General features: G+C 41.4%; 1 protein-coding gene across 2 annotated transcripts in view; it reads left to right on the forward strand.

The window, feature by feature from the left end:
• The window catches only part of KLHL20 (kelch like family member 20), a 79,361-nt gene extending 64,630 nt beyond the window's left edge, over positions 1-14,731 (forward strand). For both annotated transcript variants that reach the window (XM_089668886.1, XM_089668887.1), the window contains 2 exons: positions 3,670-3,776; positions 5,845-14,731. In XM_089668886.1, the coding sequence (XP_089525012.1) occupies positions 3,670-3,776; positions 5,845-5,929 (192 nt within the window). In that variant the 3' untranslated portion in view covers positions 5,930-14,731. The remainder of the gene's footprint in view (positions 1-3,669; positions 3,777-5,844) is intronic.
• The last annotated feature ends 7,049 nt before the right edge of the window (positions 14,732-21,780 follow it).

Here is a 21,780-nt window from a genome sequence, read left to right on the forward strand (position 1 = left end):
TGCGTTTTCTTAGACACAAGCTAAGCTTCACACAATGTTTTCTACAGTGAGCTCACTTATTGATATGGTACAAACTAGCCTTTGTCTAACAGCATCGGAATCTCCTCAGTCCAAACAAGCTCCTACGGGCGCTAAACTGATGGCAAAATCTAAAAGACTTTTCCTCTGCACACGTAATTTAACTGTGCCTTACATGAAGATTGCCCGTATTTGGAAAATGTATTCCTTCCTCCAAAATCTCTGCTGAGTTATATCCTATAAAAAAGTAATTTTATGAAAATAGGTCAGTCCCAAGTGTGGATCCTGCCATTTCTGTTCTGCAAGCATCGCAGTGTTTCTGTTGAAGGTGCTTCATCCTTTAAAGGCTTTGTAAGCCTTCCTTGTGTTTTTCAATTGTATAAGATATGCATTGCTCATGTAGTTTCTTGGTGTAATTTATTGGTCTGTATGGACAGTCTAGAGTAGTAAATCATCACATTCCTGTCATCTGTTTTGATATGAAGTATGCGACATAGCACTTCACAGGTTAATGGACACACAGAGCGCAGCTCAGGATCGAGCGCACATGAGTGAATGTTTACTGCTGTTTGCTATATTGTTGCCCACCTCAGTTTATTGCTTGGGGATGTCCAATGGTCTATGACTGTAAGTCTTGTGTCCTGTACTGTATGATTTTAAGATAATGGGGATTTTGACTTGCCTGCAATTTCCATATCTTGCAGCACAGTACAGGAAACAGGTCCCTCCCTTTCTCCTTATTGCTTGCTGCAAAACTAGAATCTCACAGGGTGGATGGGTTTATGAGAGTGCATTTGGGGAGCTTGCCAAATCACTTATAGTACCTTGAAAAAGTTTTAATACCCCTTTGAAATTTTCTAAATTTTGTCATGTTACAACCAAAAATGTAAATGTATTTGATTAAACCAGCACAAAGTGGCACTTAATTGTGAAGTGGAAGGAAAATGATAAATGGTTTTCAAAATTGTTTACAAAATATCTGAAAAGTGTGACATGCATTTGTATTCAGCCCCCTTAGTCAATACTTTGTAGAACCACTTTTCCCTACAGCTGGAAAGTCTTTTTGGGTATGTTTCTACCAGCTTTGCACATCTAGAGACATTTTTGCCCATTCTTTGCAAAATAGCTCAAGCTCTGTCAGATTGGATGGAGAGCATCTGTCAACAGTATTTTTCAAGTCTTGCCACAGATTCTCAATTGGATTTAGGTCTGGACTTTGGGCCATTCTAAGACCTGAATATGCTTTGCTCTAAAGCATTCTGTTGTAGCTCTGGCTGTATATTTAGGGTTGTTTTCCTGCTGGAAGGTGAACCTTCCAAGTCTTTTGCAGATTCTATCAGGTTTTCCTCTAAGATTGCCCTGTTTTATGCTCCATCCATCTTCCCATCAACTCTGACCAGCTTCCCGGTCCCTGCTGAAGAAAAGCATCCCCACAACATGATGCTCCTACCACCATGTTTCACGCAGGGGATGGTGTGTTCAGGGTGATGTGCAGTGCTAGTTTTCTGCCACACATAGCATTTTGCGTGTAGGCCAAAAAGTTCAATTTGTGGTCTCATCTGACCAGAGCACCTTCTTCCACGTTTTCTGTGTCCCCCACATGGCTTCTTGCAAACTGCAAACGGGACTTCTTAGGCTTTCTTTCAGCAATGGCTTTCTTCTTGCTACTCTTCCATAAAGGTTTGTGGAGTGCATAACTAATCGTTGTCCTGTGGAGAGATTCTTCCACCTGAGCTGTGGATCTCTGCAGCTCCTCCAGAGTTACCATGGGCCTCTTGGCTGCTTCTCTGATTGCTTTCCTTGCCTGGCCTGCCAGTTTAGCTGGACAGCCATGTCTTGATAGATTTGCAGTTGTGCCATACTCTTTCCATTTTCAGAAGATGGATTTAACAGTGCTCCGTGAGATGTTCAAAGCTTGGGATATTTTTTTATAATCTTACCCTGCTTTAAACTTCTCCACAACTTTATCCCTGACCTGTCTGGTGTGTTCCTTGGCCTTCATGTTGCTGTTTGTTCACTCATTTTTTGCTAACAAACCTCTTTGGGCTTCACAGAACAGCTGTATTTATACTGAGATTACATTACACACAGGTGGACTTTATTTACTAATTAGGTGACTTCTGAAGGCAATTGGTTCCACTAGATTTTAGTTAGGGGTATCGCAGTAAAGGGGGCTGAATACAAATGCATGCCACACTTTTCAGATATTTGTTTGTAAAAAAAAATTGAAAACCATTTTTCATTTTCCTTCCACTTCACAATTTTGTGCCACTTTGTGTTGGTCTATCACATAAAATCCCAATAAAATACATTTACGTTTTTGGTTTTAACATGACTAAAATTTTGAGGGGAATGAATGCTTTTTCAAGGCACTGTAAAGGTAGCTGCATAACCCATGATCTATGACTATGGTACAAGTTTTGTAGTACTGTAGTCAAATATATGGAATTTACATACAAGTTAAATTCCCATTTTTTTTTTTCTGTTGTGGTTTGTGTTGTGTTGTGTAGCTGCATCCATACTATGTTCTTATGGCTGTTTCATTTAGTGCCACTGGACATATATATATATTATAGACTGCTCTGTCAAATAGATCACTATGATGGAGAGGAAGGTATCAGGATTTGGACACCTTTCAAAATATTGAACTTGTTGCCTGTATACTTTTAGGTGTACATTTAATAAACTGCCTTTACAGATCGTGGCTTTTCACCGTGTATGCCTATTTATTAACATTTGCACTTCTTTCTCTGACTCAGTAGAGAAGTGATTGAGATAGACGGTGAATGGCCGTGATGTGTAGTAGAAGTGAAATATGAGCCCATGATCCCTTATATCAAGACACCTGCGTGAAACTCTGTACACTGAAGAGTGTACTTTATAGCCAAAAATACTCAGTTAAAAGTGTCACAGAAATGTCCTGATCTAAATAAAAAAATTATTTATAAATGGTTAGGCACACACACACATGGCAATAACTGGGAAAGAAGGGGAAATGTGTGAGGAGGAACCAGGGAGATGTCCCCTGCTTTCTCGGTCACAGCTTGGCATAACCTGTTCTAACTTTTACAGAAGCTGCTGAGTGGTGACAGAGGGAGCAGAGGACATAATCCCCCTGATTCCTTCTCTCATCTCAATTGTTCACATTTTCCGCTTCTCTCCTTATCGCCACCTATGTGATGGAGAAACAGGGAGCGAGCAAATGGCCAGTAAGGTGTTTACATCGCGCCTTTACAAACTGGCTGTGTGTATAAAACTCACTGGCAGCTTCTCACTGAGCTGCAATGAGAAGTAGAGAACAACATCTTTACTCCTCATAACCGCTTATTAAACCACTGCACAGAGGTAAGCTGTGCTAGTCACTGTCACAGCTTATCACAGTTTCATAAAAGTACACCATAGACGGAACACCATATTGCTTACAGATTATCAAAATCAAATGTATTTGTTTTGAGGTAACATGCTCCTATTGTAAGAAGTCAGTCCATTTTATGGCCACCAGTTCTATAAATTTCGTAAGTTAAAAATGATTAATATAGTTATAAGCTAGCTATTTAATAGAGAACAATTGTAGTGGTTTGCTTATTAAAGAATACTTTCATATGGTATGTAGTATTGTTCATGCTTATTTCACTTTTATCAATGTCATAGGTTGGTCTTGCTGTGGTCAATGGACAGTTGATGGCTGTAGGCGGATTTGATGGAACAACGTACTTGAAAACTATAGAAGTGTTTGACCCAGATGCTAATACTTGGAGGTGAGAATGTTCATGTCTACTTTATACAGTTTGTCTCTGCAATGCCTCTTACTAACCTTGTACAAATGCTTTGAAGTTTAAAAAAAAAAAACAGTTCAAGTGAACAGTCTTTTGATCCTTATGTTACTTGGAATTCTACTTGGTTAACCAAAAATGACCTTTCTGTCACACTGTCTTTGCAGTGTTGGAAGACTCCATGACTATTATCTGAAAATGCAATAACTTTTTAAAAACATTATCCGATTTCCTTGATTGATGCTGAACAGGTACCTGGCCATAGAGATGAATTGACTTAACATCCCCATCTCTGTGACTGGGTGCCCACGTGTGCACGTAGTGTACAGGTCACCATTTTTACAGCGTTAAATATCTTTAGTTGATGGCCATAATTTACTACACACTGTAAAGCACAGGTTAATTGAAACGTCACCAAGCTAAATCCCTTGTAAGAAGGTTCACCAGAGGGTGCATGAAATTCTAGCTAGTACTGTATATTCTACTTTTTCATATTGGGGGGGAGGAGAATGTAATGAGCCCACTTATAGAATTGTGTGTTGTATAGCCTCTCATCAAATATACAGTAAAATCCCAATGAAATTTTATTAGTGTGGCAAATACATATTGATCTATGAAAAGTAATTATACTGCCTGATAATGAAAAACAATGCAAACAGCTTGTTTTGCGTTTCCCTTCCAGGTAACTTTCCATTCACACAAGTGTTTTTGTGCTCATTGTCCTAAGCTTGACTGCGCAGAATGACCTTCTTTACAGTTGTGTCTGTTCACACTTCTACGCTCAGTTGCCCTATGCTCAAAAAAGTGTTTTTTGGGGGGGTGGGGGTTTTTATAGTGTTTTCTGGCATTTTTGATCCCACAGACTTCAATAGGAATACCTGTGAAATGTGTGATAAAACACATTTTTTTGCGCGATTTTACACCTGAAGAATTCTTCTCCTAAATAACTGCTTTGCTCCCTTTAACCAGCCCATGAAATAGACTCCTGAAGCTAGATACATGTGCAAAAACACCTGTAATATGCCTAAAAAAAAAAAAAAGCTTCAAAATCACCAGGAATACACTTCGCTTAGGTGTGAATGCAGGCTAAAGCAGGATCATTTTTATCACCGAATGTATTGCTAGCCGAGGTACTGGGCATGCAGGTAGTAAGACTCTATTGCAAATTAGTAGTTATGAAACTAGCTTTGTGCATAGCAACGTTGTACCTTTTTGCTTACATTAAAAGCCTTTCAGTTGATGCAGTGATGCTTATAGAGAGCAGAATTTTATTTATTTTCTGATACTAATAGGGCATCTGTGTAGTTAGCAGCATTTTGCTTTCTGTAAGGTGAGAATTTTTTCCCAGGCAGTATCATCTAGGGGTAGAATATTATTAGTTATGACTAAAGCCGTGGAGGCTGAAACACATCAACTTACTGTATCTGTGATTTATGCACTGTGGTTTCTACAATAAATGAAGATTTTAAGATCAGTGGCGGTAGTGCAAGTCATTTTCCATATTGAGAATTCTCTGCAGCTGTGCAATTATGGATCTGGCACATGCAACCTCTGGTGATAAGTAATTGAATGGGTAGCAGCACTACCACTTGTTTTATGTCTAAAGCTGGGCACGCACTAGAAGTTTTTTTTTTTTTTTTTTTTTTTTATTTCCTTCAAACCAGTGGGCTGAGCATAAAAAAAAAATAGTTTGCTGTACTAACACAAGCGATGTTAGTGCGGCAATTTCCCCCACTGTGCTATTGTTTCCCAGCCATTGGCTGCCGATGCGGGTCAGATGCTGGTTTTCCAGGATGCCTATTCAATAGAAGTCAATCTGAACTGACCAATTTCGGCTGATTTTGGTATGTGTACAGTACATAAGTATGGCACTAATGCTTAATTTGTCTTGTGATATCATAGATGAAATCCGCATACTGTTGGCACAAGAGAATGTAACAATTATTATTACACCATTGCACTAATTTGTGTAATGAACACATACATTGACTTAACTAAAATATGCGATATCTTGTTACTAAAAATGAGTCCTCTTCTCTCCTCTTGCACCCAGATTATATGGCGGCATGAACTACCGACGGTTGGGTGGTGGTGTTGGCGTTATCAAGATGACACACTGTGAATCACACATCTGGTAGCCCATCCAACCTAACGTCTGTTATGTGAAAGCCTCAGTTCATGGACACTGCCAAGGACTTCCTTAGTGAGGAAAAAAATGAACTCTCATGACCAGATACTAAATCAGTGAGCCATGAAGAAAAGTCTATTATTGTCTCCCTAACGAATTCAAGTTTTCCTTTTATTTATATCCTGGAAGGATTGCAAGGTATTGGAGTCTAGGAAGATTCTAATGCCATTTTGTAAGAAAAAAAGCTGATTTGATGTAGGTTCAATCCGAATTCCATAGGACCTGAGTGCTCTGAAATTCTGCAGGTTTTAGCAAGTGGACAAAAGTTAATGGTTGCTCTGAATAGTTCCTTAAGCAGTATGTTGTGGAATGTGATTGTGGTGGCACTGACAGTGGAAAAGTTCGGAAAATTCTTATACGCCTGGAGCTGAAGAAGGTGAAAGTGATCAAAGAACATGGATTTATGTAACGAATATCTGGAAAACATCATGTTTTTACATACGTTAAGGTGATTAGGAGGTGGTATGCAGCTTGGGTAAGATTCAAAAAGTCCCTATGAGAGTCATAGCACATGACTGTGCTAACATACCCATGTTTCACACTTACAGCTGTCTAAGTTCACGGCAGTGTGAAAAAAACTTCTCAGCTTTCCCCAAACATAGTAAAATGCTGCAGTACATTATACAGCCACTTGCACTAGTGTCTCATCCAACTTCCTTGTGCCTCTAAAACCTGCACAGACTGCTACCCTTGATAATGGTCTTGTGTTGCCTTTAACAGATGTAGCAAAATTGTATAGTTTGTGTAGAGAAAACGATATAAAGAACAAAAACTTAACTGTAGACTGATCAAAGTCAGTATTAACATACATGGGCCATGTATGTACTGTCATTCAATGAACCAACCTGGATTTTTTTTTTTGTAAAGCAAGTTCTAAGGTGCTAACTTTGAATAATGACTGTCTGTTTGACAGACAAATAGTATCTCTATAAAGTGTGAAACATTCCAATATCACACTTAGAAGTTCTTATGATCACTCCAACTAATAACTAAAGAGGACCTGAACTGTGGCAGCTGAGTCTGAAAAAGTGCAAGTAGAAGACACAAACACAAAAACCCTCTTCACTGGTATAGGTACCTAGAAGCTGATATTTTTCCCATTACTGACTTACTGTACCCTATTCTGCAGTGTGTCTGTGTGTGGAGGCACCCATCTTGGTAGAGGCTGGGCTTTGTATCCTCTGTTAAGATTTCTCCATCCGCTTGACGGATGATCTGATGACTGGTTGGGAAATATTCACCAAGCAGCAGGAGGTTCAGAATTCATAGATCCACCGCATGAATGAAGAATGGTGATCATTGCATTGCAACCTCCTCTTCAGCAATGAGCAGCACAGTAGTGATATCACCAAATCTAATGAGGCTAGCAGTCACAGACACAGTGCCTTAGAAGATATCACACTGCAGATATACATTGGATGCAATAAGTGCTTTGCTGTTTTTCAGGAGGACCCTAAAGGTCGATGTTCCCTATGGAATAGTTTTTTTGAGTTCAGGTCAACTTTAATGAATTTCCAAGGTCTAACAAGCCTTCAAAAATATGCTAGGTATGTGCACTCAACTACGGCAAGTAGGTCTAACACATGCTCCAGCCAACAGATCTGGACAGTCCAACTAAAACTTGGCTTCCTAAAATATATTTCTGGAGTTCTGCAGCTATTCAAAACACAAGTAGGTCACTACAGTCTAAAATATACTCATCCACTGTTAGTAGATGTAAAGATTACTGAAAGCAAAGAAGCAATGGGAGAATTGGAAAGTAATAATAATGGACTTTGTCAGTGTAGTTATAGCTAATTCAGTCATGTGAAAAAGTAAATAAAAAATAAACTGAGTAGTTGGCCATTTTATCACCACTCTCAAAACAAAACCAACCAGAGAGAAGTTTAGTAGCACTAGTTACCACAAAGGGTGACATTTCTTTGAAACGGGATCTAATTCTGTTCACTTTCCACTATTTCACAAAGCAATAATTTTTAAACTAGGTATCTCTCAGGGGTGGCAGTGTCAAACACTCATCACTCCAATGTTTTATAATACATCGGTTTAGTTTAAAACGTTTACTGCTGCATTTCAGAGGATGACCAGTCAAATTAGGAAAAAAGTAATTTTGCCACCCTTATGCCTGCAAAATCATATTCTATTTTATTGCAGCCTGTCATTGGCACTATCATTGTCCCTTATGATGTATATCTGTGTAAGCAAATTTTCTGAAGCAGTTACCTCACCTGATACATGAATAAGCTACTTGTTGCTTATATGCCTTCACCAATGGCTCAAGCAAGACTTTGTCACATCTTTTGTCTATAAGCCCCTGCTAAAGGTGCATTGGATCTGAAGGAGTCCTTTTCTCCTGCACTCATTTTTTTTCACAAGCAAGTTTCATCACTATACTCATTTCTGAAAAGAAACATTGAACCTGAGACCCATCACAACCAGCCAGATTTAATTAAATTGGTATTAAACCCAAAACCAAAAATGTAATGCAGCTTAGCAGTCATTAGACGTGGTGGCTGTTTCAGTTTTTTTAAGGCTTTTTCCTCTCTGTTTTCACCTGGTGATATGGCCAGTAATACACCTGTATTAGAGTGCCTCCACTCTGGATGAATGAGCACAGGAGGCACCTTTTGGACAGTAACAGTGTCATTCTCGGGGGAGGGAAGTGTCAGATGTACTAGCATATTTAGATTCACTAACATATTGAAGCCATACTCCAGCTTACACTTTATAAGCAGTTACAGCATAAATAAAAGCTGATCATTGCAAGCACCCCTGCAGGTGTTAAATGGTTTGTCTTATTTCTGTAACTGATACTGTGCTGGAAAAATTGTTCTTTTGAAGCACGAACTTACTGGCTTGATCACCAGGTGAAAACAGAAGAAAGAAAGCCTAAAACAAGAAAATGAGTGCAGCCATCATATCAAAGAAGTGGTAAGCTGCGATATAATAAATGTTTCCTTTTTGATCTGATACCACTTTAAAATGACAGAATATCGAATTGCTTTGGGTTTTTGCCCCTCTTTTCCATTTTCATAAATGGGACTCACCTTGATTTGAAACTCCTAAACCATATAAAGTGGACGTATAATCAAATATTAACATAAAGGTATATTAACAGTCTTGCCATTATGGATAAATAGAGAATTTCAAGACTGAAATGCCCATTCAAGGCTCCTTCATTGCTGGCCTCATGTCTAAAGGCCTAGTTTTGTCACATCATTCCTGTTGAATGAGAGGATCAACAAGTCTGTACTCTGGTCCTCCATTTCAGCATAGTTCACATGACTAGGTGGCTCACTTCACATGCTAGCAGTATATTCAGCTTGAAACATCATTTTTTCCAGGAAATAGATATTTCAGCCCTTTGTAACTATTTATTCATAATTAGTAGTCTGCTATCATACTGTATCTTTATGTTAACATTTACTTTTTCGGTATAAGTCCATATTAATGGTATAATTGTACAAAGCCTGGTGTAATGAGAATGACTGGTAGGATTTAGTATTTAAGAATTTTTTGTCAGTACAGCTTTAAAACTGCAATGTGACATCCTTTATCTTTTATAACCACTGCTAATCATATGTGGTGGTAGTTGGGGAACATTTGTGTACACGAAATATACTATCATATCTTTGGCTGTTATTCAGTTGAAGGAGATGGTTCTCTCATTAGTGACATATTCTTTAAATGTTGCAGCAATACCTATGGATTACTGTGGAAAACTATAGAGCGCTGCCAAGTAAAAACAAGCTTGTCTCAACCTCTGAAACAGTCATCCCCCTCACCAGTTAACTATTACCTCCAATTTGCTAACATAGACTTAAGCCGGACATAGACTCGATCCATCTATGGGCAGGCTGATTGTACCCAAGTCAATTCATTGATCGATTTGGGTATCACCAGCCTGCCGAATTTTTAGCATGCAATCACTGCCCGCAGCTATAGTCACTAGCAGTAATCTTTGTGTTCTCCTGGCCGGGATAGCTTCCCGTGTCCCGTTGCCAGCAGAACACAGTAGCACTGCGGGAGGCATTCCCCTATCAACACTGAATGTTGAAGGGGGAAATGAACGATTTTCTTGGTGGAAGGAAAGAAAATAGATTCATTTATGGCTTGCCTTACATACATCCTACATAAAGAACATGATTACTTTAAACCATTTGCAATTGTGATGATATGACAACTTTAAAAAGAAAGTGGTAAACATTAAGTTTAAATAATTTGAGAACATACAATTAAATTAATTATTTTCATGCATTTTGACATAAGTTAACAGTCATGCGTTTTGATGCATCTCTGTTGTCAGCCTTCTAATGCACACCAAAGCATCAAAAAAAATGGACAGTGGATGGTTCAGATATGAACTAGCACCATATAAGAATGGCCCCTTCATGCGCATTAAAAAGCATGCTTTAAAACACATCATTGTGAATAGGCCCTATAGGTATGCTTGAACGGTTTGGTATAAAACTTAACATAAACATTTCGAATGCATCATATTGCAGTTTGATTTACAGTGGGGCAAAAAAGTATTTAGTCCGCCACCAATTGTGCAAGTTCTCCCTCTTAAAAAGATGAGAGAGGCCTGTAATTGGCATCATAGGTAGACCTCAACTAAGAGACAATATGAGAAAAAAAATCCAAACAGTCACATTGGCTGATTTGGAAAGAATTTATTTGCAAATTATGGTGGAAAATAAGTATTTGGTCAATATCAAAATATCAAAAATTCATCTCAATACTTTGTTATATATCCTTTGTTGGCAATGACAGAGGTCAAACGTTTCCTGTAAGTCTTCACAAGGTTGGTACACACTGTTGCTGGTATGTTGGCCCATTCCTCCATGCAGATCTCCTCTAGAGCAGTGATGTTTTGGGGCTGTCGCTGGGCAACACAGACTTTCAACTCCCTCCAAAGGTTTTCTCTGGGGTTGAGATCTGGAGACTGGCTAGGCCACTCCAGGACCTTGAAATGCTTCTTACAAAGCCACTCCTTCGTTGCCTGGGCGGTATGTTTGGGATCATTGTCATGTTGGAAGACCCAGCCACGTTTCATCTTCAATGCCTTTGCTGATGGAAGGAGGTTTGCACTCAAAATCTCACGATACATGGCCCCATTCATTCTGTCCTGTACATGGATCAGTCGTCCTGGTCCCTTTGCGACGAAACAGCCCCAAAGCATGATGTTGCCACCCCCATGCTTCACAGTAGGTATGGTGTTCTTTGGATGCAACTCAGCATTCTCTCTCCTCCAAACACAACGAGTTGTGTTTCTACCAAACAGTTCTAGTTTGGTTTCATCTGACCATATGACATTCTCCCAATCCTCTTCTGGATAATCCAAATGCTCTCTAGCCAGCTTCAGACGGGCCAGGACATGTACTGGCTTAAGCAGGGGGACACGTCTGGGACTGCAGGATCTGAGTCCCTGGCGGCGTAGTGTGTTACTGATGGTAGGCTTTGTTACCTTGGTCCCAGCTCTCTGCAGGTCATTCACTTGGTCTCCCCGTGTGGTCCTGGGATTTTTGCTAACTGTTCTTGTGATCATTTTGACCCCACGGGGTGAGACCTTGTGTGGAGCCCCAGATCGAGGGAGATTATCAGTGGTCTTGTATGTCTTCCATTTTCTAATTATTGCCCCCACAGTTGATTTGTTCATACCAAGCTGCTTGCCTATTGCAGATTCAGTCTTCCCAGCCTGGTGCAGGTCTACAATTTTTTTTTTCTGGTGTCCTTCGACAGCTCTTTGGTCTTCACCATAGTGGAGTTTGGAGTGTGACTGAGGTTGTGGACAGGTGTCTTTTATACTGATAACAAGTTCAAACCGGTGCCATTGATACAGGTAATGAGGGCAGGACAGAGGAGCCTCTTAACCCTTTGAGGACCATAAGATTACGGAACGCCAAAAGAATCAATTTTTTGTTTTTAAAGTTCGTACACTTCAGTTGCTGTAACTAAGCCATTTCATGAAATAATTGGCAAAAAGCTAGATCCATTTGTTGATGAGAACTAATATTTTGACTCAAACCAAAAAAAAAAAAAGTATTTTAAGTTCTTAATCAGATGATACAGGCAATTAAAAACATGGGACAAATACGTCCCTTGGTCCTCAAAGGGTTAAAGAAGAAGGTACAGGTCTGTGAGAGCCAGAAATCTTGCTTGTTTGTAGGTGACCAAATACTTATTTTCCACCATAATTTGCAAATAAATTCTTTCCAAATCAGCCAATGTGATTGTCTGGATTTTTTTTCTCATTTTGTCTCTCATTGTTGAGGTCTACCTATGATGCCAATTACAGGCCTCTCATCTTTTTAAGAGGGAGCACTTGCACAACTGGTGGCTGACTAAATACTTTTTTGCCCCACTATATGTTTGATTACAGTTCATTCTAAAATTTCAATCTACTTTTTACAGGTATGTACTAGATATTCTCTGTATATGGTATTTTTTCCAGCTACAGTCAGGTCCAAAAAAAATTGGGACATCTACACAATTCTAACATTTTTGGCTCTATACACCACCACAATGGATTTGAAATGAAACGAACAAGATGTGCTTTAACTGCAGACTGTCAGCTTTAATTTGAGGGTATTTACATCCAAATCAGGTGAACGGTGTAGGAGTTACAACAGTTTCCATACGTGCCTCCCACTTGTTAACGGACCAAAAGTAATGGGACAGAATAATAATCATAAATCAAACTTTCACTTTTTAATACTTGGTTGCAAATCCTTTGCAGTCAATTACAGCCTGAAGTCTGGAACGCATAGACATCACCAGACGCTGGCTTTCATCCCTGGTGATGCTCTGCCAGGCCTCTACTGCAACTGTTCAGTTCCTGCTTGTTCTTGGGGCATTTTCCCTTCAGTTTTGTCTTCAGCAAGTGAAATGCATGCTCAATCGGATTCAGGTCAGGTGATTGACTTGGCCATTGCATAACATTCCACTTCTTTCCCTTAAAAAAACTCTTTGGTTGCTTTTGCAGTATGCTTTGGGTCATTGTCCATCTGTACTGTGAAGCGGCGTCCAATGAGTTGTGAAGCATTTGGCTGAATATGAGCAGATAATATTGCCCGAAACACTTCAGAATTCCTCCTGCTGCTTTTGTCAGCAGTCACATCATCAATAAATACAAGAGAACCAGTTCCATTGGCAGCCATACATGCCCACGCCATGACACTACCACCACCATGCTTCACTGATGAGGTGGTATGCTTAGGATCATGAGCAGTTCCTTTCCTTCTCCATACTCTTCTCTTCCCATCACTCTGGTACAAGTTGATCTTGGTCTCATCTGTCCATAGGATGTTGTTCCAGAACTGTGAAGGCTTTTTTAGATGTCGTTTGGCAAACTCTAATCTGGCCTTCCTGTTTTTGAGGCTCACCAATGGTTTACATTTTGTGGTGAACCCTCTGTATTCACTCTGAAGTCTTCTCTTGATTGTTGACTTTGACACACATGCACCTACCTCCTGGAGAGTGTTCTTGATCTGGCCAACTGTTGTGAAGGGTGTTTTCTTCACCAGGGAAAGAATTCTTCGGTCATCCACCACAGTTGTTTTCCGTGGTCTTCCGGGTCTTTTGGTGTTGCTGAGCTCACAGGTGCGTTCCTTCTTTTTAAGAATGTTCCAAACAGTTGTTTTGGCCATACCTAATGTTTTTGCTATCTTTCTGATGGGTTTGTTTTGTTTTTTCAGCCTAATGATGGCTTGCTTCACTGATAGTGACAGCTCTTTGGATCTCATCTTGAGAGTTGACAGCAACAGATTCCAAATGCAAATAGCACACTTGAAATGAACTCTGGACCTTTTATCTGCTCATTGTAATTGGGATAATGAGGGAATAACACACACCTGGCCATGGAACAGCTGAGAAGCCAATTGTCCCATTACTTTTGGTCCCTTAACTAGTGGGAGGCACATATGCAAACTGTTGTAATTCCTACATCATTCACCTGATTTGGATGTAAATGCCCTCAAATTAAAGCTGACAGTCTGCAGTGAAAGCACATCTTGTTCGTTTCATTTCAAATCCATTGTGGTGGTGTATAGAGCCAAAAATGTTAGAATTGTGTCGATGTCCCAATATTTATGGACCTGACTGTATATCAGCCAGACCAGACTCAGGATTTTAGTTTTTGGCTCTGTTAAACATAAGTTATTGCCTTGCTGTTGTCTAGTAACTCTGCATCTAATATGTTCAGCTATTTCCATATTCAATGATCTTCTAAGTAAGGTACCTTGACTTCCACCAGTGGTCACAAGCCTGATGTGTTCAGAGACTAAACTTAGCCATGAAGACTCAGTTGCAGTCCATGAATCGTGTTGTTGTGACAACTCGTCATCCATATTTAATGTTTACAAAACAGTTTTGGCAATACATTTGTCAAATATGTTCCTGTTAACCAGTTACCTATAATAAACCCTATAGTGCCGTCAAGTTACTGGCTGTTACCGGCAACTGCATGAGATTCAAAGACTTCACTAATCAATCCACCATGACCTACATCTAATTCACAAGTGCTGTTTCATGTTACTGGCTTGCATCCCACTGACCTTTTTTTTAAAAACTGCACGACCTGATCAGATTAAAAGTGAAGAGCATGTGCACAAAAGGTGAAGAAGACAGATCATTTGCACCTTTTTATAAAGTGTTGTGTAAATAAAATGTTTACTTTGTCATCTATGCTTTTTTAGCATGTGTAAAGTGTAAAATATGTTAGCTTAAAATAAATGTTATTGCTTTTTTAATATCTTTGCTTTACAGTTTTTTGTTTTTTTAAATGTGGTTTACATTTACTCTTGGTTTTCCAAAAAATACCGACATCTAGTATCTTGCAATTGATGCAAGTACCTGGATTTGACTATGGGATATCGGCATCATTCACTACCCTGTACAGCTGAGCTCACACTATGAGAAGAAAAGCAGCACAAGTAGCAAATCAGTTGTGCAGCAGTGCTCATGTGCTAAGAAGGGACATCCTGATAGGAGGGTGGAGCAGTGTAAAAGAGAGATGAGCTTATCAGTCTGCTGCTTTTCCTTCACTATCTAGTCAATGACTGGGGGCAGGGCAAGACCTAGTTGTATTACTTGCAGTTGAAAACGTCAGATCTCCAGGCTGGCTGTGGTGTCTGACAAGGATGTGTAAATCTCAGGAATGAGTAGACAGAAGTCGTTTGGAAGGTAAAACCGCTCTATTCTATATGTATATTGAGCAGTTTGGATGAAGTTCAATTTTAGGAAGGAATTTACCCCCCCCCCCCCCCCCCCAAAGACACACGCACTCTTTTTGCCCCACCCGTTCCTTAGCTGTGACTCTGGCTCTCATCAGAAAGCATATTCCCTGTCCAGCCAATCCAGAGTTGTCCTGTGATCCTCTGGTCAGGTGTCACAGCCTGTATCCCATGCTGTCATGGTGCTTTCAGTTATTAGGATCCTAGCTGCCTCTTCAAGGTTCAGATATCCAAGTCTCCCCACCCCCTTCTACTGCCATTCTGTAAACAGGCTACTGCAGCCTCTTGGAAACAGGAAACATCCCAGGAGGCTGTAGGAGTAGAAAATGCCATTCTCACCTAGGCTAGAATGGTGGCAGGGGCAGATCCACAGAACAAGCCTGAAAAACCCTATTGCTGAGATAGTAGAGGGGTGGCCCAGCACTGAATTAAAGTCCTTTTCCTGGGTGAAGTGTAGGTGTTGTCTAACATATATGTTTTTCCAATCTGTGCACTCCTAACAACTTTGAGAGGGTGAATCCTGCTCCTATAATGAATGATTGGTTGGCTTATCATAAAGCCCAGGTTCCTGCATCTAAATGAGCCAAAACTGAGTATTAAATTGAACTACCTTTCTCCTGGCCACTGCATATAAACAGGTGGGGGGCTAGCTTTGTCAGTTCGGGAGGACATACCCATACATCCTGCTGCTCGCATGGGCATCCTCTGTGATCACTATGGCCTTCAGACATCACAGATCATGTTAAGGGCCATTAAAATTGGGCCTGTACCACGTGACCAATCATAGTGATCACACTTGTAAATAAAGGCTACACGATTGTAGCCTTTGAGCTGTTTCCTCACAGCGATTGTATGTAAGAAGGAATATATTGTTTACTACAGTTACCAGAAGCAGTCAGTGTAAAAGAAAAAAAAAAAAATCGTCTACCCCTAAGCAACGCCGTGTCTCTAGGCTGACCATGTACTCTTCTGCTGTCTGGTGAGCAGAGACACTGGCTGCTACACTGATGACCATGTATGCCTGTGCTGCAGCTAGAGTCTGTTTAACCGCCTCCCGCCCACCATATAAGGAAATGACGGGCGCAAGGTGGTTCTCTCGTTCTGGGAGAACGTCCTCCCACTCTAACTGCGCCTGTGCAGCGATCGGTGGTGCGCTGTGTCCCTCGGACACAGCGGATCACCGATCAACGGGAAGAGCCAAAGATGTCGGCTCGGTCATGTGATCAGCTGTGTCCAATCACAGCTGATCATATGTAAATAGGGAAATGCCGGTTATCGGCATTTCTCTCCTCACGAGCTGTCATGCTGACAGCTCAAGAGGAGAGCTGGTAATCGGCATTACTCACAGGGGATATATACACTGATCATCAGGGCACTGATGATCACTGTAGCCCCAGCAGTGCCACCTGTCAGTGCCCATCAATGCCACATATCAGTGCCTACCAGTGCACATCGATGCCACATATCAGTGCCCATCGGAGCTGCCTTTCAGTGCCGCCAATCAGTGCCTGTCAGTGCTGCCTAGCAGTGCCAGTCAGTGCCACCTAGAAGTGCCATATGAGTGCTGCCTTTCAGTGCCTATCAGTGATGCCTGTCAATGCCCATCAGTGCCACCTATCAGTGCCCATCACTGCAGCCTCATTAGCTCACATCAGTGAACCTAAGAAAAAACTTTTTTTTTTTTCAAAATTTTCAGTTGTTTTGGTTTGTTTAGCAAAAAATAAAAAACTCAGAGGTGATAACATACCACCAAAAGAAAGCTCTATCTGTCTCAAAAAAATTAAAAAAATTTCATATGGGTACAGTGTTGCATGACCGTGCAATTGTCATTCAAAGTGCAACAGCGCTGGAAGCTGAAAATTGGCCTGGGCAGGAAGGGGGTATAAGTGCCCTGTAGGCAAGTGGTTAACAGCCATAGCAATACAATGTCACCATTGTGACTTTTTTTTTTCCACATATTGTTACCAGAGCAGTGTAAAGTCACCACTGTTGTCTGTGCCACCACCCATTGTCTCTGATCACCATCACAGCAATACAATGTCACCAAACCAGTGCAGCCAGTCAGTGTCCCAGTCATCACCATGCCAGTCCCAGTGTCACCATTAGGCTTTGTTCACAAGTGCGGTGTTCTCTGAGCGTGTTTTAGATCGCTCTTCAGAGAGCATTTGACAGGCAGTGATGAAGCATAGTATCACCTTATCACTACCTGCTTTAGCCCCTTGGACCCCACACAAACTCCCCCATGTACTTGAATGGGTCGTGATCAGATGAGGTATGAGCAATGAGGTATAATTTCCGCCACAGTTGCGGAGCAATGCATTGCAGCTGTGGCATGTGTACATTTATTTTATTATTTATTACAGGTACTTATATAAAGCTGTCAATGTATGCAGCACTTTACATATTTATATTGTATATCCCCAGAGTCTACCTCTGCAGCTAAAGGGTGTAGCGGTTGGGGGGGTCCAGTAAAACCTTGGGTCATCCACAAGGTTTTATCCCCCCACACCACCACCACTGCCACCTCACGTGTGAAAGCATCCTACTGGTGCAGCCACTCAGTGTCTTTGATCATCACCACTCTATTCAGTGTTGCCAGACCAGTGTAGCTAGGAACAGTTTTCCTGATCACTGCCAATCACTCCCAGTGTCACCAGACCAGTGTATGCTAGTAACAGTGCTCTTTATCTCTGCCACACCAGTCGGAGTGTCATCCAACCAGTGTAAGCCTGCCCAAATGTTCCTGGTCACCACCACACCAGTCCCAGTGTCTCCAGGCCAGTGTATACTAGCAACATTGTTCCTGATCACTGCCACACCAGTCCCAGTGTCATCAGACCAGTGTGTACTAGCAACAGTGTTCCTGATTGCCACCAGACCAGTGCAGCAAGCAACAGTGTCCTTGATTACTGCCACATCAGTCCCAGTTTCGCCAGAGCAGTCTAAGTCAGTGACTGTGTTCTTGGTCGCTAGCTACACCAGCCCCAGTGTTACCAGACCAGTGTAAGCCAACAGCAGTGTTCCTGATTACTGGCCCCCCAGTGGCAATGTCACCAATCCAGTGCAGTCAGTAACAATGTTCCTGATTGCTAGCCACACCAAAGCCAGTGCAGTCATCAGCAGTGTTCCTGATCACCATAACAGCATTACAATGTCAAAGGAGCCAGTAACAGTGTTGCTGATCACTTCCACACCAGTGCAGTGTTACCGCTGCCTGTAGTGACCCTGGCCTGTCTATTGATCATGTTGCTGTCTGGACCAATCCTTTGCCTGTCTACTAACCATGTCTCTGCTTGCCAGCGGAACTGACCCATATGCATGTCCCACTGACTAGGTTTCTGTGAGACACCAATCCCAGTGATCCTCTGGGAACAATTGCACTCATTGAACCACAGGAACTTTTTGTTTTTCCTTTCTTCAGCCTCCTGTACCTCCTGGCCAGTGAACATGGCTTTCCTGTGGGCAGCCACTTACTGGTAGCCTAGGCTTCTTTGGCTTAAAGAAATGAGGACTGCTATTGGTAATGCTACATTAAGCTATATTCCCTGGTCATTTGTACAGAGGCATCCATTACAGTACACTGGCTTTGATACAATTGTTTGATTTTTGTGATACAAAAGATGCACTGTCTGGTACATAATCAGTCCAAACATTGAAAACGTCTCACATATGCTATCCCAAATACTTGGGAGGAATATCAGAATGTGTTTTGAGATATAATTCATGACCATGCTGTGTGTGAAATCTATCTAATAAATTGACAACTTTGTATAAAAAATAAAACATTTTCCCCCCCACATTTTCCAAAAACTTGTGGCAAAAAATGAAGTCTTCAAAAGATGACCAGAGACTGCGGACATGGTGCAGGAAATGACCAGAGACTGCGTACAGTGCAGGGGATGACCAGAGACTGCAGACACAGTATAGGAGATGACCAGAGACTGCGGACACAGTGCAGGAAATGACCAGAGACTGCGGACATAGTACAGGAGATGACCAGAGACTGCGGACATAGTACAGGAGATGACCAGAGACTGCGGACATAGTACAGGAGATGACCAGAGACTGCGGACATGGTGCAGGAGATGACCAGAGACTGCGGACAGTGCAGGGGATGACCAGAGACTGCGGACAGTGCAGGGGATGACTAAGAGACTGCTGACCTTTGGGGAGAGAGGGGGAGTGGGTACCTGAATTTGACAGGTACCCGCTCCCACTTCCGCGGAGTTGTCCTCCCTTTAGTGTGGGAACCTGACTGACAGCCGCGTGCCCAGAGCGCATGCGTGAGAAGCACTGTGCTTTGTGATTGGACCTGTCATGTGTCCCAGAAGACGCTGTACCATTCACAAAGCGCAGCACTTCTCGCGCATGTGCACTGGGCACCTGGCTGTCACAGCCGAGAGCCCACACTAAAGAAGCCAGCGTGGGAAAACTGCGCAATGCTGGACCGAGGAATAGGTAAAGTTCTGCTGCAGAGAAGAGCTGAGCGGCCGGCCCGGGATTCTGACACGGTGACGGTGGAAATACTGGACCGGCCGCTCCATATTCGCTCCATAAGACGCACTGACATTTTCCCCCCTTTTTGGGGGGGGGGAAAGTGCATCTTATGGAGCGAAAAAATACGGTAAGTATTTTATCCCCAAGAAAAACATGACAGTACTTTTTAGAGAAACCCTTGTTGGCAAGCACAGAGGGTAAGATGTTTCTTGTAGTTGGTTACCAGGTTTCCACACATCTCGAGGGATTTTGGTCCACTCTTCTTGACAGATCTACTCTAAATCCTTAAGGTTTCTTTGCTCTCGCTTGGCAACTTGAAGTTTCAGTTCCCTCCATACATTTTCTATAGGATTAAGGTCTGGAGACTGACTAGGCTTCTTCTCGGGCCACTCCTTTGTTGCCTTGGCATGTCATGCTGAAAGACCTATCCACAACCCATCTTCAGTGTTCTGGCTGAGTGAAGAAGGTTCTCATCCAAGATTTTGCCCCTCAATGTGTCAGTTGGCCTTTACCTTTTAGCAGAGAAACAGCCCCAAAGCATAATGTTTCCACCTCTGTGCTTGACTGTAGGGATGTTTTCTTAGAGCCATAGTCAGCATTTTTCTTCCTCCAAACACAGCGAGTTGAATTAATGCTAAAGAGCTCAAGTTTGGTCTCATCTGACCACAGCACTTTCTCCCAATCCTTCTTTGAATTACTTAGATGTTCATTGGCAAACTTCAGACGGTCTGTACATGTGCCTTCTTGAGGAGGTGGACCTTGAGGGTGCTGCAGGATTTCAATCCATGACGACTTGTTACCAATAGTTTGTTTGGTGAATGTGGTCCCAACTGCCGTGATGCTCCTCCCATGTAGTTCTGTGCTAATCCCTCACTTTTCTCATGATCATCCTTACCCCTGAGGCAAAATCTTGCATGCAGCTCTGGACCGAGGGCGGTTGATGGTTATTTTGTATTTCTTCCATTTGTGAATAATGGCTCCAACAGTTGCCTCCTTCTCACCAATCTTCTTGCTGATGCTCTTGTAGCCCATTCCAGCATTGTGCAGGTCTACAATCTTGTCCCTTACATCCTTTGACAGCTCTTTGGTCTTGCCCATGGTGGTGCCCAAGAAAGAGATTCTGTGGGCAGGTGTCGTTTGTACACATAACAAGTTGTCATTAGGAGCACCTTCTAATTGACAGGAATAATCTGTGTACCACATGAGCACATAGAGAGTCTGTGGGAGCCAGAATTATTGTTGGTTGGTAGGGGAACAAATATTTATTTTACTCACTGAACTGCAACTCAATTTAAATTGTGTTTTTTTGGTTGATATTCTGTGTCTATCATTTAAAAAAAACACCTATGATAAAAAATTATAGACCCTTAATTTCTTTGTAAGTGTGCAAATTTACAAAATCTGCAGGGAATCAGATAATTGTTTTCCTCACTGTACATGCCCCTAGAGAGCATTAAAGTGCTCCTTGGATTTTTGTCCTCTGTCAATGTGGTATTTTCATAATCAGAAATACACCAAAAAACACATTCTGCAACTCCTAAGTATGCCCTTGTTGTGTGTAGGAAATATCTTATTAATTGGCAATTTAAAGACATTTTCATTTTCTTTCTGCATGTTCCAAAAACTTTTAGCAAAAAAAAAAAAAACTTTTCAAAAGACTCATTATGCCTTTCAGAAAATACCTTGCGGTGTTTACTTTCCAAAATATGGTCATTTTGTGGCAGTTTCTCCTGTCCTGGTACTTCAGGGACTGAAGAAATATAATAGGTATTCAGGAAATTAGACGTGTAATTTATGCTGTTTAAAAGCCCAAAGGTGCTTCTTGGATTTTAGGTCCCTCTGTGCATCTAGGCTGTGAAAAAAGTCACACGTGTGCTATTGCCATACTTTGCAGGCATACCATAACGTGTCTTGGGTATAATTGTAAGTATGCCTATGTTGTGAGAAATAGCTTGTTAAAATGTCTTCTTTGTGGAACAAAATCTATTTTTTCATTTTCCAAAAAAATACAACTTCAAAAACCCACCATGCCTCTTACCAAATACCTCAAACTGTCTACTTTCCAAAAAGG

Source organism: Staurois parvus, unplaced genomic scaffold, assembly GCF_062004578.1.
Source record: "Staurois parvus isolate SC_StPar_1 unplaced genomic scaffold, SC_StPar_1.0 ptg000066l, whole genome shotgun sequence".
Lineage (NCBI taxonomy): Eukaryota > Metazoa > Chordata > Amphibia > Anura > Ranidae > Staurois > Staurois parvus.